The 14,031-nt window shown below is 37.8% G+C and overlaps 2 protein-coding genes across 3 annotated transcripts; both read right to left on the reverse strand.

Annotated features, from left to right (window-relative positions):
- Nucleotides 1–1,615: 1,615 nt before the first annotated feature.
- On the reverse strand, nt 1,616–3,853 carry LOC102235885 (cathepsin S-like). Its single transcript, XM_005797398.2, has 8 exons — nt 3,794–3,853; nt 3,463–3,590; nt 3,264–3,386; nt 3,029–3,178; nt 2,735–2,959; nt 2,491–2,656; nt 1,815–1,917; nt 1,616–1,750 (listed from the first exon to the last, which is right to left on the reverse strand). Exons 1-8 carry the CDS (start codon nt 3,843–3,845, stop codon nt 1,651–1,653), a joined length of 1,047 nt encoding a protein of 348 aa, XP_005797455.2. The 5' UTR covers nt 3,846–3,853; the 3' UTR covers nt 1,616–1,650.
- Nucleotides 3,854–5,219: 1,366 nt separating this feature from the next.
- On the reverse strand, nt 5,220–13,785 carry LOC102229840 (cathepsin L1-like). Of its 2 annotated transcripts, none has more exons than XM_014476074.2 (8): nt 13,668–13,785; nt 9,878–10,001; nt 9,669–9,791; nt 8,032–8,184; nt 7,718–7,942; nt 7,315–7,480; nt 6,331–6,436; nt 5,220–6,244 (listed from the first exon to the last, which is right to left on the reverse strand). In XM_014476074.2, exons 2-8 carry the CDS (start codon nt 9,998–10,000, stop codon nt 6,145–6,147), a joined length of 996 nt encoding a protein of 331 aa, XP_014331560.1. In that variant the 5' UTR covers nt 10,001; nt 13,668–13,785; the 3' UTR covers nt 5,220–6,144. The 2 variants fall into 2 exon arrangements, with proteins under 2 accessions (XP_014331560.1, XP_023201021.1); XM_023345253.1 differs by lacking the exon at nt 13,668–13,785 and adding an exon at nt 11,795–12,461.
- Nucleotides 13,786–14,031: the final 246 nt, after the last annotated feature.

Raw genomic sequence — 14,031 nt, forward strand, 5'->3', positions numbered from 1 at the left:
GCCCACAGACCAAACTCCGTGTCGGTGCGCGTATTGCTTTCAGCAGGTCACGTGAACGATACAGGAACTGTTTCGAAATGACACTGGCGCGACAAACTGTGTTTATAAGGAAGAGAATCTGTCAACGAAATGCATTTGCCAAAATAATTCTTGATCTTTTACGGTACAACGTCAACTATGGAGCCTCAAGGCAAACGAAAGGTTTCGTAGTTTGGGACCATTTTGATCTTACATCAGAAAATAAGGTATTGGTTGTCACTTCCATCTGGTTCTTTTCAGTTTCTACTTGATCTATCTGAATCCAAATTCAGCTGAAATTGACTCTTGATTTATTTTCATATCATGTTCTGCAGGTTAAGTGTTGCGACAGAACTGTCTTATTTAAATAAATCCACCTCCTCATTGCTGAGGCATTATAGGGCCAGGCATCAGAATGAAGTCCCAGATACACCTAGGATAAACTCAGGTATACAGCCATTCTACAAATTACTCAGTTGCTTTTTATAAATTATTTCATATAAATGTATGGTTTACTTAATTTTTTCTACAGCAGGAGAAGTTGTGTCAATAAAGCGTAACAGACTAAATTTCAAAATGTTGGAAAATCTCATTTTTTTTTAATGAAAATTTGAGAAAAAAACAAAAACAAAACAGTTCACAAACATCCTCATTCTGAACACGTTCACTTACATTTTCACTTTATGGTACATGTTCCCATTATTTATTGACTGTATCTAAGAATATAAAATAGATTTTGAATTTAACTGAACATATGACATAATACAATATATAATATACAATAAAATACAATGACTTAAATCTTATTGTATAGACTAGGTCATCAAATCAGTCTGTCGACTATGTTGCCTGTAGGGATTTTTAATGTCCAGCAGGTGTCAGTATTCAATAACAGTATCAATACAGTTTTGCTATGGGTTGAATCGCTTCATGACGCCTCATTTACCCATCACTAGTAGAACATATTTTCATAGCCATTAATTAGGATACATTTAAAATCTTCCTAGCAACCTCAGTACAAAAAATTTTGATTGCCCAAAACCATCTTCCTCATCCTATGTTCAAGTTTCCACACAAATCAAATCCTAATATGAAAATCGGATCTTTTGGGAACAAACAAGCTTTTACCAAAGCCAGCCATTTAGCTTTCAGATCAGGACTGCTGCCTAGATTTGTTTGAGAGATTATTGGGGCAAAAGTTTACTGCAATAGAGGTAGCCTTTTTTGGGCCATCTCTCAAAAGAGACCGTTCTGTAGCTTTAATGTTTCCCCCTGCCCCTTTAATATTCTGGAACACAAAAAGCAATGCATTTCATTTTCTAACACCTTTAAATTAGTTTCCGAAACCTTTTGCATTTTATTTAAAATTGTCGACAAGTCTATGACTTTAGGCTAATCAAGTAAAATTAAAAGAAGCCTGCAACCACTAGATTTGATCATTTGTCAACATTTTAACCTTACAGAATTTAATGCCACAAACGGTAACAAATGCTTAGTTCTAAGTACAGCACTTCAGGAATGATTCATGTCAGCATAAAGTGATATAGAAAATATTTTATGCCGACTTGTGCTTATAGGACTACTTCAAGACACAAAGTTGCCAACTCAAAAAATATTCATAAAGTTTATTGGTCACATAATGGGAAAACATGCATAGAGGGCAACTCCACACTGGTTGTTTCTGTTACGAGCCATTTTGATGTATCCTTCGTCGCCATAGGTTGTACCCCAACTGCAAATAGAAAGAACATTTCAGGGAAGAGTTTTTGATTATAGCTCAGATGAATGTTACAAACCTGTTTTTGATTAGCCAATAGTCCTCTCCATTTTCAGTGCCATATCCTACAGCCAGGACTCCATGGTTTACATTGTGAGAGCATGAATGGTCTTTGTAGACGCCTGTTGGGTCACAAGAGATTTATGTGGTCAGTCATTCCTGTTGGAAAAATTATCCAAGTTCATTTAAATTATGAGTTTTTATGTTTTCATATTATTCTTTTGAGTTTTTTCTTTTATGGTACATTATTAACTGTTCTTTGGATGTTTGCTTGAAGATTAGAAACGCTACACACTCTTCTTGTTTATCAATGTTTGCTTGGAGATTAGAAATGCTTACTCACGCTTCTGGTTTTATCAAACTGCCCGTCCTAGACGAGTAAGCTTTGTGCCTTGTAAGAGCGTCCTAGAACATCCTGTGGCAGAATTCCCTGACGAAACTATCTGTGTGACTATGTGAAGAAACCCAACCCTCTTTTCCTTGTTATGGTAATAAAAGAAGCCGAGAGGCGAGAGCCGGTGGAGTTGATCCCAGACAGTTGTTTGACTGTGGTTCTCCGTGTCTGGCCTCTCTCCCCTCTTCTACGGAAGTGTAACATGTGCCTCTGGTCGATTCCTTGCAGGTTGGGAACTAAAATAGACCCAACAATTCCCTCACAGGAAAACATAAATAAAAAAAATGAGAGAATGACTTGCCATGACTGTAGAAGAGAAATTTTGGCCTTGAAGCATCAATAGCAACAGCAATGGGGCCGATGTTTGCCAGGGCCACCTTCAAGGCAAACTCATCACCTTTTGGCATGAAGCGATACCCTGAGCAGTTAGCTGCCCGATACGTTGGGTCATACTTGCACTGACCTCGCTGAAAGAGTTAAGCAGAGTCTTAATGGATTTTCTTGGCAGCCTTAACCACAAGGCCATAAAAAAAGTGGTCACTCACTCTACCAATGTAGGGATACGCAGCATCAGAGCTAATGCCTTGGTTGTTGATGACATACTGGAAGGCATTTGTCATGAATCCACCTCTGCAGCCATAGTTGCCATATTTTGAAGAACAGTCCACAAGATTCTGAGGACTGAGGGACATCAAGATGCCTGTAGTCTTCTTTAGTTGCCCCTCCAGGGTACCAACTGAACTAAATGCCCAGCTAGAACCACAAGCACCCTAAAAACAGTACAGTGTTACTAGAGGTCAAAACATCTTCAGAGTTTGTACTTTCAAGTATGCGCTCACCTGTGATTTTACTGATGTCACCAGCCCGCTATCTCTCCAATCCAGTGAAGCTGGCAGAGACTTGTTGACCTTGAGGAATCCATAAGGAACCCGCTCCAGCTCTGATGGTACAACAGTTCCTACGAGAGATGACGTGATCTCCTCAGTGGTCTGAAAAGGGATTCGACATCACAAGTCATCAATGGAAATAAGGTCAGAGACTCCCAGTTTATCAACTTTTTTCCTAAAGACTCACCAGGTCCCCCAGGTGGTTCATTCCCAGCTCATAGGTGTGCAAGCCAAGGGAAGTCTCCAAGTTATGGACATTTATCATTTCCAGATTCTGTTCCCATAACCGTCTGCGACCCAACTCTTCAACCTCCAACAAATGGTGGTAAAAATGAGTGGAAAACAGAATGCAGTCATAGTTTGCTCAGATTGGACACTTCTGTTACCTGATGAGCGTACAGCTTGTTATGAGTCCTCTTCCACAGCTCCCAGTGCTGGTCCAGATGTGACATTGTAGAGGTCAATGTGACGCCACATAGCACTGTGAAAATCAGGCTCTGAAACATGTCAAGATCTGAAGAAGGAGCAGGTATAAGGATTCTGCAATAAAAGTTAAATTAAGCTGCTCCAACAAGAGAGCAGTGCTGTAGATGTGTTGGTAATTTCAATTTGGAAAAAAAAACAACCAGAGGATAAAATTGTAGAAAATGTGCATGTATAATTCATAAAACGGATTACTTTAAAAATCTCACTCCATACCACTGAACCATCACTGACCTGTGCAGCTGCCAAGGGGAGAAACCAGACTCTTTCTAGGCTTAATCTGCATGTATTTATCTCCACACTCGCTTCACACCTGCAAATAATCACGCATTAGTTGTTAGGCGTTTTTTGTCCACTTGGTGGCAGCAAAAACAAGCCGTGAATGCATCCCAGCTCTTCCACAGAGGAACATGAGATGGAGGAAGGTTTTTCTGTGGTTGAAGGAGCTCTATTTTTGTCCATTAGCTCTTTTTTAATTTTGCTTTTTATACACAACTTTGGATGAAAAAAAGACACACTAGCTCCAGTGAATCTAAAACCCATATATATTTATGTCTGTCACTTTATTTACAGCACAGATTGGTTTGTGTTTTACTGCCATAATGCTGTTATGTGATGATTGCATAAAATTCAGTCACAGGAAATCAAACATCAAATAGTCATAGAAGTCTGAATACTTTCATTTAGTTTAACTGATGTGTCAGTTTAATCAAAAATAAACCTTATTTTCCAGTTATTATTCCAGTCAAGGAATAATAATGCAAAAAAATGTATATAGTTTTGGAAATTTAGAAAAAGATTAATTAAAAAGGCACCTGTTACAGCTACCTTTAAATAATCCACAGTTTTATTACTGAATCTTTTTAAGATTCTCTTGTGGAGGGAATGCAACCTCAGAGAGTTGGAGGAGGAGATGGTGAGTGAGTACTCAGTCACCGCCCACGATGGAGACAGATCTGGTCTTTATTTATCAAGTTAAAAAAGCAGGAGGTAACCAGGTTCAGTAACACACAAGTATTTCTTTTTTACTTAGACAATGTATCACGTTATGATACAAATGCTTCCTGAAAACGGATTGCAACGGATTATTTTTCTCATAAATGCTTTTTGCACTGAGAACCAAAAATGCAACAAGATTTTTTTTTTTTTTGCGTTAAAATAGAACACAGTTTTTAACAGAAGGATGTCGAGCTATTTTTATTTAGTGCCTGTTCCAAACACTAAATAATTTAGCTGACCATCATGTTTTTAATCTACTGAAAGGGCTGGACGTCTTGAACATATTCAAAAGAAAAGACGTTCCTGACCTTTGTCAGACATTTCAGCATTAAAAGACGTGTCTCATCTGTTTGATGAAACCCATCTTTTTTGCACAGTTTCAGATTTTAATGTTTGTATGACTTGAATTTAGCTCGTAGTTTGTTAAAGGATTTAAGGTCCTGCCTTCTGCACCAGTCCCCAAATACTTTTAATTCCTCTTTAAGCACAACTCTATCGGTAAAAAGAGGATTTACTGATACGTAAGCAGAGATTATACCATATACTTAAAGTCATGTTTAGGAAAAGGGTCAAACTTATCATGCTGGTGGTCATCATTGAAACCCCTCTAAAGGCATGGCGGAGCAGGGAGGCAGAGAAATGACTCAACGCAAATGTGAAGTACACTTTTCAGAGTTTTATTCATTCAAAATCTTTTAAAAACAATGTATTCTTTTCCTTTGACTTCACAATAATGTGCTACTTTGTGTTTGTGTATCAGATGAAATCTCCATAAATTACATTTCAGTCTAGATCTAAACTGATGGGTTTGTATAAATAAAGACAAACAGGCAAGTTTCTTGTCAGTAGGGACTAGTGTTTGTGAGTTCCATGTATGCAGAATAATTTGATAAAAAAAAAAAACATTCCTCAAAAACTCAAGAATTTACTCTCAACCTTTTGTAGTATTTTATCTGTACTTAGAAAAAGCAGTGTGTTGGAAAAATTGTCATTCCTGACACATAACAAGTGTTAACAGCAAAAATTGGGATTTGGAAAATGTAAAAACATTGTAAAGTTTGATGGTCCAGTTTTATAGAGTCCAGATACTAATTTTACAATTGAATATGTTTCTGTTCCATCTGCAGAGCATTTTAGCTGCTCAGATGTAAAGCTAACATCCACTCGTTGTCCACACCCACTGGTCCTTGCAGGGCGGAGGGGAGCTGGTGAGCAGGATACACCGTGGACAAGTCGCCAGTTCATCACAAATACACACAACCATTCGTACCTTAATTTAGAAAGCCCAATTAACCTAACATGTTTTTTCTTATGTGGGAGGAAGCTGGAATACATGAAGAAAACCGACATGCAGAGGAAAAACATGCAAACCAGCAACAGAAAGACCCCAGCACAGGATTTGAACCTAATGCTCCCACCTGCAGCACTGAGTAGAACAGAATCCTTTAAAACTTTATTATATTGGCCTTTAGAACCTTTTTACCCAACAGTGTTGTTAATAGATTCTGTAGTGCTCTGACAGCACAGTGTGCTTCTTTCAAAAAAACAGCAATACAAAATTAAAACAGAATAAATCTCAGTAGAATTCACAGCGTTGGGTAGACTGCTAACGTCGCAATACCGCAGAGATTTTTCTTGTTCCTCGCAATCCGGATAAATCCACCTTCTCCCCAAGCCGTCCCCCAACTGAAGCCACAGAAATATCACATTTTATTAAATCGTTTAATTAAAGAACAAATGCCAAAAAAAAGTAAATGTGACAACACCCCTACCTGTTTTTCACTAGCCAGTAGTCCTGTCCTCTGTCTGTGCCGTAGCCCACCACCAACACAGCGTGATTGATTAGCTTTGGGTTACAGTCAGGCGCGTTGTATAAACCTGCACGAATAATTTATTTAGCAACAGGAACTGAAATAGCTATGAGTATGGTAACTTTTTAATACAGCAAAAATATTGAATAGTTATTTTAAAAAATAACTTTTCTGTCCTACCATCACAAATATAAACATGTGGAGTTTGCAAACCAAAACTTGGACTGTCAGATCAGATTCAAATTCAGCATTTCAGCAGCAAACACACAAGGTGGGTTTGGCGTAAAACAAAGGACGAACATAAGGTATGGTGGAGGTTCTGTGATGCTGTGGGCCTGTCCAAAATGCTTTTGGAACCATTTTACGGTCCATGGCATCACAAACTCAGCAACACAAGATCATTTTCAATTAAAAATGTTCGCCTCTGCCAAACAACTGAAAATGGATGGTCAATGAGTCTTTCAGCTGGATGACTAAAATCATTTGGTTAAATTAACAGACAAATGGTTCACCATACATAAAATGAACCCTTTTCCAAGAACTGTCCAGTCCACAGACCTAAATCCTGTGTGTGAGCTGAAGAGAAGAGCTTAAGAGAGGAACCGCAGAAGAAAAGTCAAAAATTCATCTCTGCACTCCACAACCTTGTGAAGTGTTGTAGGAGAAGCTAACGTGCCGTTCTGTAGATAGAAAAATATTTCTTTTAATCAGTTTTACCAGGGGTGGCCATATGGGAGGAAGATACCAACAAATCAGTAATTTTCACAACTATTTGATTTTCACCTTCAAACTATAAAATAGGAAAGCTTGCACATTATTTGCAGTTTTATCTATGAAATTTATTCTAAATATTTGATCATAAATCTGATTTAAAATGTAGTGAGGTTGATTTGCAAATGCAAGCCCTGGCAAACGTCCTGATTTCAGAGCCGTCAGCATCCTGACCTCCTTTGTACTGATGGAAAGACGGCAGCATGGCGTTCACAGCCACGGCAACTGGTCCCACTGATGCCACCGCAGCCTGCAGAGCCAACTCGTTCCCCCGCGGAAGGACGTGAAAGTTGGAGCAGTGAGCCGCCTTGCCTTGGAGCGAGTAGCGGCATTTTCCATTCTGCAAACGAGATGGAAAATGTAGAATTGTAGAAAATGTATTATTCAAGCTGTTATCATAGCTCTCTGTTCAGTTTATGATCTTTGCCTTTAACTTGAAGATAAACTCGACTCAGTCAAGATATGTGACTCATTAGAGAAAAAAGGACATTAGGATATTCTATTTTTGATGAGTATAATAAATTAAAAATAATAACAAGAGAGAAGAAAAGGTCTGCGTCAGCATTCAGAGGATGACCTGATGTTCGTAGGGGTACGAGCTCTCTGAGTCGACGCCTCCGTTGTGAATGATGTAGCTGAAGGCCTTGGTGATGTACCCTCCCTTGCAGCCGAGGTTTCCCTCCTTAGTGCCGCAGTCCACCAGGTTCTGTGGACTCAGCATTACGAGGACACCCGTTCGCCTCTTCATCTGCCCCTCCAGAGCTCCCAGAGCACTGAAGGCCCAGCATGAGCCACACAAGCCCTAAAAAACAAAAAATAAAAAAAAACACATTCAGAGCTTCTGTTATCTTCCAGTTTTTGCTGGTCTCCCTTCGGCAGCTCATTTAGTACCTGGTTTCTGACGGGACCGACCAGTCCGCTTGTCCTCCAGTCAACACTTGTGGGAAGTGATGAGTCATTTGTGTCTCTGAATGTGTCATTCCTGAGATCGAGAGGCTCCTCCACCTTCAAACCATTCAGCCTCTCATTAATCTCCTCCGCTGTCTTAAAGCAGAAACACAACAGAAGACACAAGAACAGTGTTTGTCAAAATAATCAGGAAATCAAACTCAGGGTACAACGGGTGTATCAAAACGTTAGACTAACAAATCCTACTTCAAATTACAACTCTTTATAAAAGCTTGTACAGCTTAAATTGAGTTTTATGTTTATGGGTATTAAAAACATGTAGATGGAAGAATTTAAAAAAATTATTTTCTGACTTTGATACCATTCAAGGTGGAGCATTTTTCGCTATCGTGTTTGTGAAACAGTCCATTGTGTTTGTGTGTGTTACGTGTTTATGCTGCCCATTTAGGAACTTCTTTGGAAGAATGATTTGGGCCCGGTTTCACCGATTTGGTACGTTATTTGACCAAATCCCAAATGCGTATTCAGGAGAGCATTTCCACTGCCGGTTGAAATGTCACTAACTTTGTGCCATACTAGTGTGACCAATGCTACTTGTTTTGAGTTTAATAAAATGTCCTTTGGTTCAGAAAAGTGTTCAGTGTGCTGATAAGAAGAAGATTAAAATCAATCCCATTGCTAAACAGAGTCTAAGTCGCCTCCACTCTGCTTTTTGGCTGTATCCTTCAATATCATCCTGCACTCTGTCTTCTTCTATTCATGGATATTACTGAACAGTGATGGCACTTTCCAATGCCACTGCAGTGCTCTGTCCTCTGACAGCGAGCCAAAAGCTTGTGTGAGCATCCCAAACATTGGAGCCAGACTCCTGCAGAGCGTTGACATGCTACACCCATCCAGGCATTTCTGCACAGGCTCCCCAGCCAAATAAAAAACACCTTGTGATATCCTTTTAAAAAGACCCTGCATATTCAGGTTCTTCATCTTTATAATTGAATATCTGTTTAAGCTTTCAATTTTCCATTTTATTGGTGAAAAGAAATCTATGTTTTCCTTTTTATGGAGTGTGTTTTCTTGCAACTTGCACACAAATAGGCTCATATCGTGCCTGTTTTAACCTCCTTCTAATTGGATTTGTATGCAATATATGCACAACTTTACCACTAAGAGGGATAATAGGCGTTAGGAATATTATTTATAAAGTTTGCAAACTGTATGCTTTTCTGTATTATGTAATGGAAACTTTTAAATACAAAAATGAAATGGTTTACTTTATTTAAAAAGAAAAATCCAAACAAATTTTCTATAGCAGGCTTTACAAAAACAAGCCACTGCTTGAAACAGTCATGCTTCTTTCCTGCCTCTAAGCAATTTCTTTTCAGCAGGTAAAAAAAAAGCTCTAAAGATTGTGAAGGTTGATGACCTCTGGCTTGATGCTGTCAAAGGCTTGAAAAAGCAGACTTTTGGCTAGGCATTAATTATTGCTGAGTTTTACTATTTTTTCTGACTATTTCTTATTTGTTTTCAGGTCAGCTGGCTTGCCGCCTTTGTATAGATCACTGCTCTTCTGCCTCAGAAAGGCAGACGGACAGCTACCCGCCACTAAACCCTCGTCCTACCATGTCAGCGAGATGATTCAGTCCCAGAGTGAAGCTGTGTTTTCCTGCTGAAGCCTCCTGGTTGTGTCTTAGCAACAACAGCAGGTTTTTCTCCCACACTGTTCTCCTGAAGTTCAGCTCGGTCTGAAACGGTGACATCATACACGTTTGCACATTTGTACAAGAAATGTATTGAATATTTAAATTTTTTTTTTCTTTCTAACTCATACTTGATTGTCATAAGCTTTGCCATATTGAGTTCTCCAGTCGTCCCACAATCTGTTTGTGGCCGATGAAGAGTAGCAGAGGGTCACAGCTGCCAGGAGCAAAACTGCACTCAACCAGACATGCATCCTAGAAGAAAACAAACAAACAAACAAACAAACAAACATTTAACACCGTCAGGTGTCATCTTGGACTTATAGCTGGGGAACTATTTGACTGATCAGATATTTTTAAACTTAATGTTATATTCTCTTAATTTACCCACTGATTTTATGTTCTTAACCTGAAAAGAAATTGTCACTGTGTCCCAGAATTACAGATAAAAATATGTACAACTGTAGCCAACTTTCAATATTTACAGCTGACAAGAATTAAGAAACCACTTAAAATGATCAGTTTCTCAGATTTTACTTCTTTATAGATATATGTTTGAGTAAAATGAATGTAATTTTATTCTATGAACTACTAACAACATGTCTCTAAAATTCCAAGCAAAAATTTAGTATTTATTTGCAGAAAATGAGAAATGGTCAAAATAACAAAAAAGACACGGTGCTTTCAGACCTCAAATAATGCAAAGAAAACAAGTTCATATTCATTTAGAAACAACAACACAATGTTTTAACTCAGGAAGAGTTCAGAAATAAACAATTGGTGGAATCATCTGGAGGTTTTTATTTAATCAGCGGTCTCTTCATTTTTTCTAAAGTTGTATATTAATATACATGTAAAACTTTTTTCTTGTTAAGAATTAAATTAAGCTAATCTTGTTTTCTAGTCTGGGTAAACTAGGATTAAGAAAATTATTTGTCAGAATATTGAGATGAGATGAGGGATTTTTTAAAAACTTAAATAAGACAACTTGGGGAACTCCAGGTGATTACTTCATAGGTTTCTAATCATCTGTTACAGGAAGTCATATCATTTTAGCTAAATGGAGGCTCACGTGTTAATGCATTTCAAGACAATACATCAAAAATCAATGTACCAAATACTGAAGGTTCATGTTAGGACATCAGCCATGAAGTTAAGGATTTTGCACAAGGTAGTTCTCCAAATGAACAATAACTCTTATTATGCTGCCAAATTAGTTTTAAAGAGGAGAAGGAGTGTAGAAGGTGGAGATGCTTGTGAAAGAACCATCAAAATGTTTGACCCATGTCATCATTTTAAAATGCAGTTAATGAAACTGATGTGCACTTTTGAAAAAAGTAATAAAAACATCTTCCTTTTTAATCTTGAATTTAGCAAATAGAAATAGCCAAACTTTAGTTTAGGTCAGTCAAATTCACTACAATAAACAAATGGTGTGAAGTGTTAGCTACGTTTGTGCTCACTTGTGCAAACACATTATTTGCACTTTTTGACATCTATTCATATTTTTGTTTTCTTTGAAATTTGCAGAATGAATTTCACACTAAACATGGAAAAAGCTTTGAAATAATGCATCACAGTCCTATTTTATTATTACAAAACCTGGGAGTGCAGACTTTTGGAAGACATGGTTCCAGATTAATGATGCTCAGTTTTTCACATCAGTTACATCCGTGTATTTAAAAACTATTCTCGTGTGTCTGGATTTAAGCTGTTTTTTGCATAACTTTAACTAACCTGAGACAGAAAGCCAATAAATAATTCAACACCTGAAAATGGAGCATCACAAGTAAAATGAAACAATCACTGGTGCTGGTGCACAAGAACTTATGAGAGTAAAGGAGGTCTGTGAAATATTTCTGCAAATGATAATAAAGTGTTTATTTTTACGCATGCTCACAAAGGGGAAGTTAAAACAGGTTTCACTAGCATGCCTAAGCTACTTTCCTAGCAATCCTATCACCGCATAATAATTTAATTTCCCCGCTATATTTACCAAGCAGCTCATCTCTTTATTGCCCCAAACACAAAACCAGGGTTGCACATACCTTGATGGGATCAATCAATGAGTTACTAACGTCCCAGGAAGAAATGACACCCAGCAGACGGGCCCCTCTGTTAAAGGAGAAGTCTTGTTTCCTGTTACAGCTGCTCTGTGGTTCGTCATGTGAATCTCATTTACTACCAGCTGCATTTGGCCCAATATAACCTGCCAGTATGACTGCTGCAGCTGAGAAATATGAATGTGCTGAGAAACATCATGCAAGTCAAAACCAATTCTTGAGAATGCAGAAGTTAAGGAATGAAATTCAAATGAAACCAGTAGTTTTATTAGTGTAAGGCTGCGCTGTTTACCGGCATACAGACTCGTGCTCTGATACTGTATGCTGACGTAAAAAAAGAAGAAATACAGTTAGTGGTTTGGATCCAGTCACTTTGGACCATTGGATTTAATGGTGCATTTGAATTGGCTGTGTGTCTTTGGAGAGTTAAATGGATGAAAAAGATTTTCCGCATATATAATAAAAAAAAAATAATATATGCAAACTCCAGACATGCCTTTTGATAAAAATCCTCTGGGAAGTTGCACTTCAACCAAACTTTCTGTACCAATCTACAGATGTGGTAACACTTTATTTGAAGAGCTGATCATAAGACTGACATGACACTGTCATAAATATGACATAATATCTGCTATGAACATGAAGAAGTCCTTATGGATGTTAATGATTGTTGTCATTCAGTAAATAATGACATTTTTAATGCAAAGTTGCTTTAAAAGTCCATTAAAAGGGCCAGCTTAGTATGATTTTGTAAATAATGACACTTTAATGCAAAGCTGACACTTTTAATGCCACTTTGCATTATAAATGTCATTATTTACCAAATGACACTTCATGACAACAGTCATAAACATTCATAAAGACTTCTTCATGTTCACAACAGGTGTCATATATATTTATGACAGTGCCATATCAGTCTTGTGCACATCTCTTCAAATAGTGTTACCTCATATTTTTGGCAAAAATAATATCGAACATTTGACCATTCTTCTTGCCATTGTTAGTAAAGTTCACTTAAGCTGTTTAGCTTCTCGTTGCCAACCAGACTTCTTTCTGTAGTCGATAAATTTTCACTTGAGGCTGGAACAACCAACCGTATCCAAGCTTAATCATGCAGCCCAATTTTTTATTGGACATCAGTGTCACTACCAGTAAAGTACAGCGGAGCCCATTTAACAATGCCATAGACTCAGAGGGTGCCAACCAATAAAGCAGATCCTACTCCAGAAATTTACTTAGTTATTACTAACGTAACATGTCAATAAAATGGAATAAAGCTGGCAAACATTAGGCTTGTGGGATGACACTGACCTCGACTCGACTGAAAATCAACCAGACTCAAATTTTGACCTTGTGTGGATTGGAGGAAATTACCAAATTTACTGAAACTTGACTAACTATCTTTAAAAGTCTCATATTAATATGGTGTTTATGATCACGATGAGAGGATATAATCTTTGGATAGGTGAAATCAACTCTCCACATTAATAAAACATAATTTTGTCTGATAAATTAGAAATTATTCTTTAATATTTAGCATTTGTGCAATAACAAAGAGTAAAGCATAATAAAATAGAACCTTTAGTCTTAAATAGAATTTAAGATTAAAACTGTAAAAGTTGAAGTTGACAGAAACAACGTTTTTGTTTAGGCCAGACTGGTTCTGTGTGCATTTGGACACACAAACGTCTCGTTTTATACTTCATCTCACAGCACATTGAACTTCCTTGTGTTGTCACAGTGAGAAAAGAAACAAATGAAAGGTTGTTCTTTAAAACGCGAAGACTAGTTGTGAGAAATATAATCAGATTTAAAATACAGATTTTTGCTTTTGGTTTTTTGTTTGACTCCAGCTTACCTTGCTCTAACGCACTTCTCCTTTTATACGCTTCACTTCACTGTTTATTGTCCTCAACAGTAAACAGACCATAGAAATCCAGCCACAACACCAGACAAACAGGAAGCAAATGTAATGAAACAAACGTTATCATGATATTACGCAACGCCGAACTTTGATTTGGCTCAGACTGCTGCAGGAGTTCACCTCTGATCTTTCCCCCTTCCTGAATCCGGGTTTGGAAAGAGATTTGCTGACGAGTGCAGGTTCCCTGAGGTATGGCAGCAGATGGTAGGTTTCTGACTCAGCACAAGCTCGTATTGTGCAGAAATCCCAGATAGTTTGTGCGTCAACACACCTCAGGATCCTGCAGCTGAGCAAAGAG

Source organism: Xiphophorus maculatus, chromosome 13 (assembly GCF_002775205.1).
Source record: "Xiphophorus maculatus strain JP 163 A chromosome 13, X_maculatus-5.0-male, whole genome shotgun sequence".
NCBI classification, from domain to species: Eukaryota; Metazoa; Chordata; class Actinopteri; order Cyprinodontiformes; family Poeciliidae; genus Xiphophorus; species Xiphophorus maculatus.

What these genes read in the sequence shown, in the direction of transcription:
- LOC102235885 (XM_005797398.2), bottom strand. Translation starts at nt 3,845, where the DNA reads ATGCAGATTAAGCCTAGAAAGAGTCTGGTTTCTCCCCTTGGCAGCTGC. An exon ending in TCCCCTTGGCAGCTGCACAG is followed by an intron (nt 3,591 to 3,793) that starts GTCAGTGATGGT and finishes CTCCTTCTTCAG; the next exon opens with ATCTTGACATGTTTCAGAGC. An exon ending in ATTTCTCTTCTACAGTCATG is followed by an intron (nt 1,918 to 2,490) that starts GCAAGTCATTCT and finishes GTGACCCAACAG; the next exon opens with GCGTCTACAAAGACCATTCA.
- LOC102229840 (XM_014476074.2), bottom strand. Translation starts at nt 10,000, where the DNA reads ATGCATGTCTGGTTGAGTGCAGTTTTGCTCCTGGCAGCTGTGACCCTC. An exon ending in TGAATCATCTCGCTGACATG is followed by an intron (nt 8,185 to 9,668) that starts GTAGGACGAGGG and finishes TTCTGCTTTAAG; the next exon opens with ACAGCGGAGGAGATTAATGA. An exon ending in CGTACCCCTACGAACATCAG is followed by an intron (nt 7,481 to 7,717) that starts GTCATCCTCTGA and finishes TCTCGTTTGCAG; the next exon opens with AATGGAAAATGCCGCTACTC.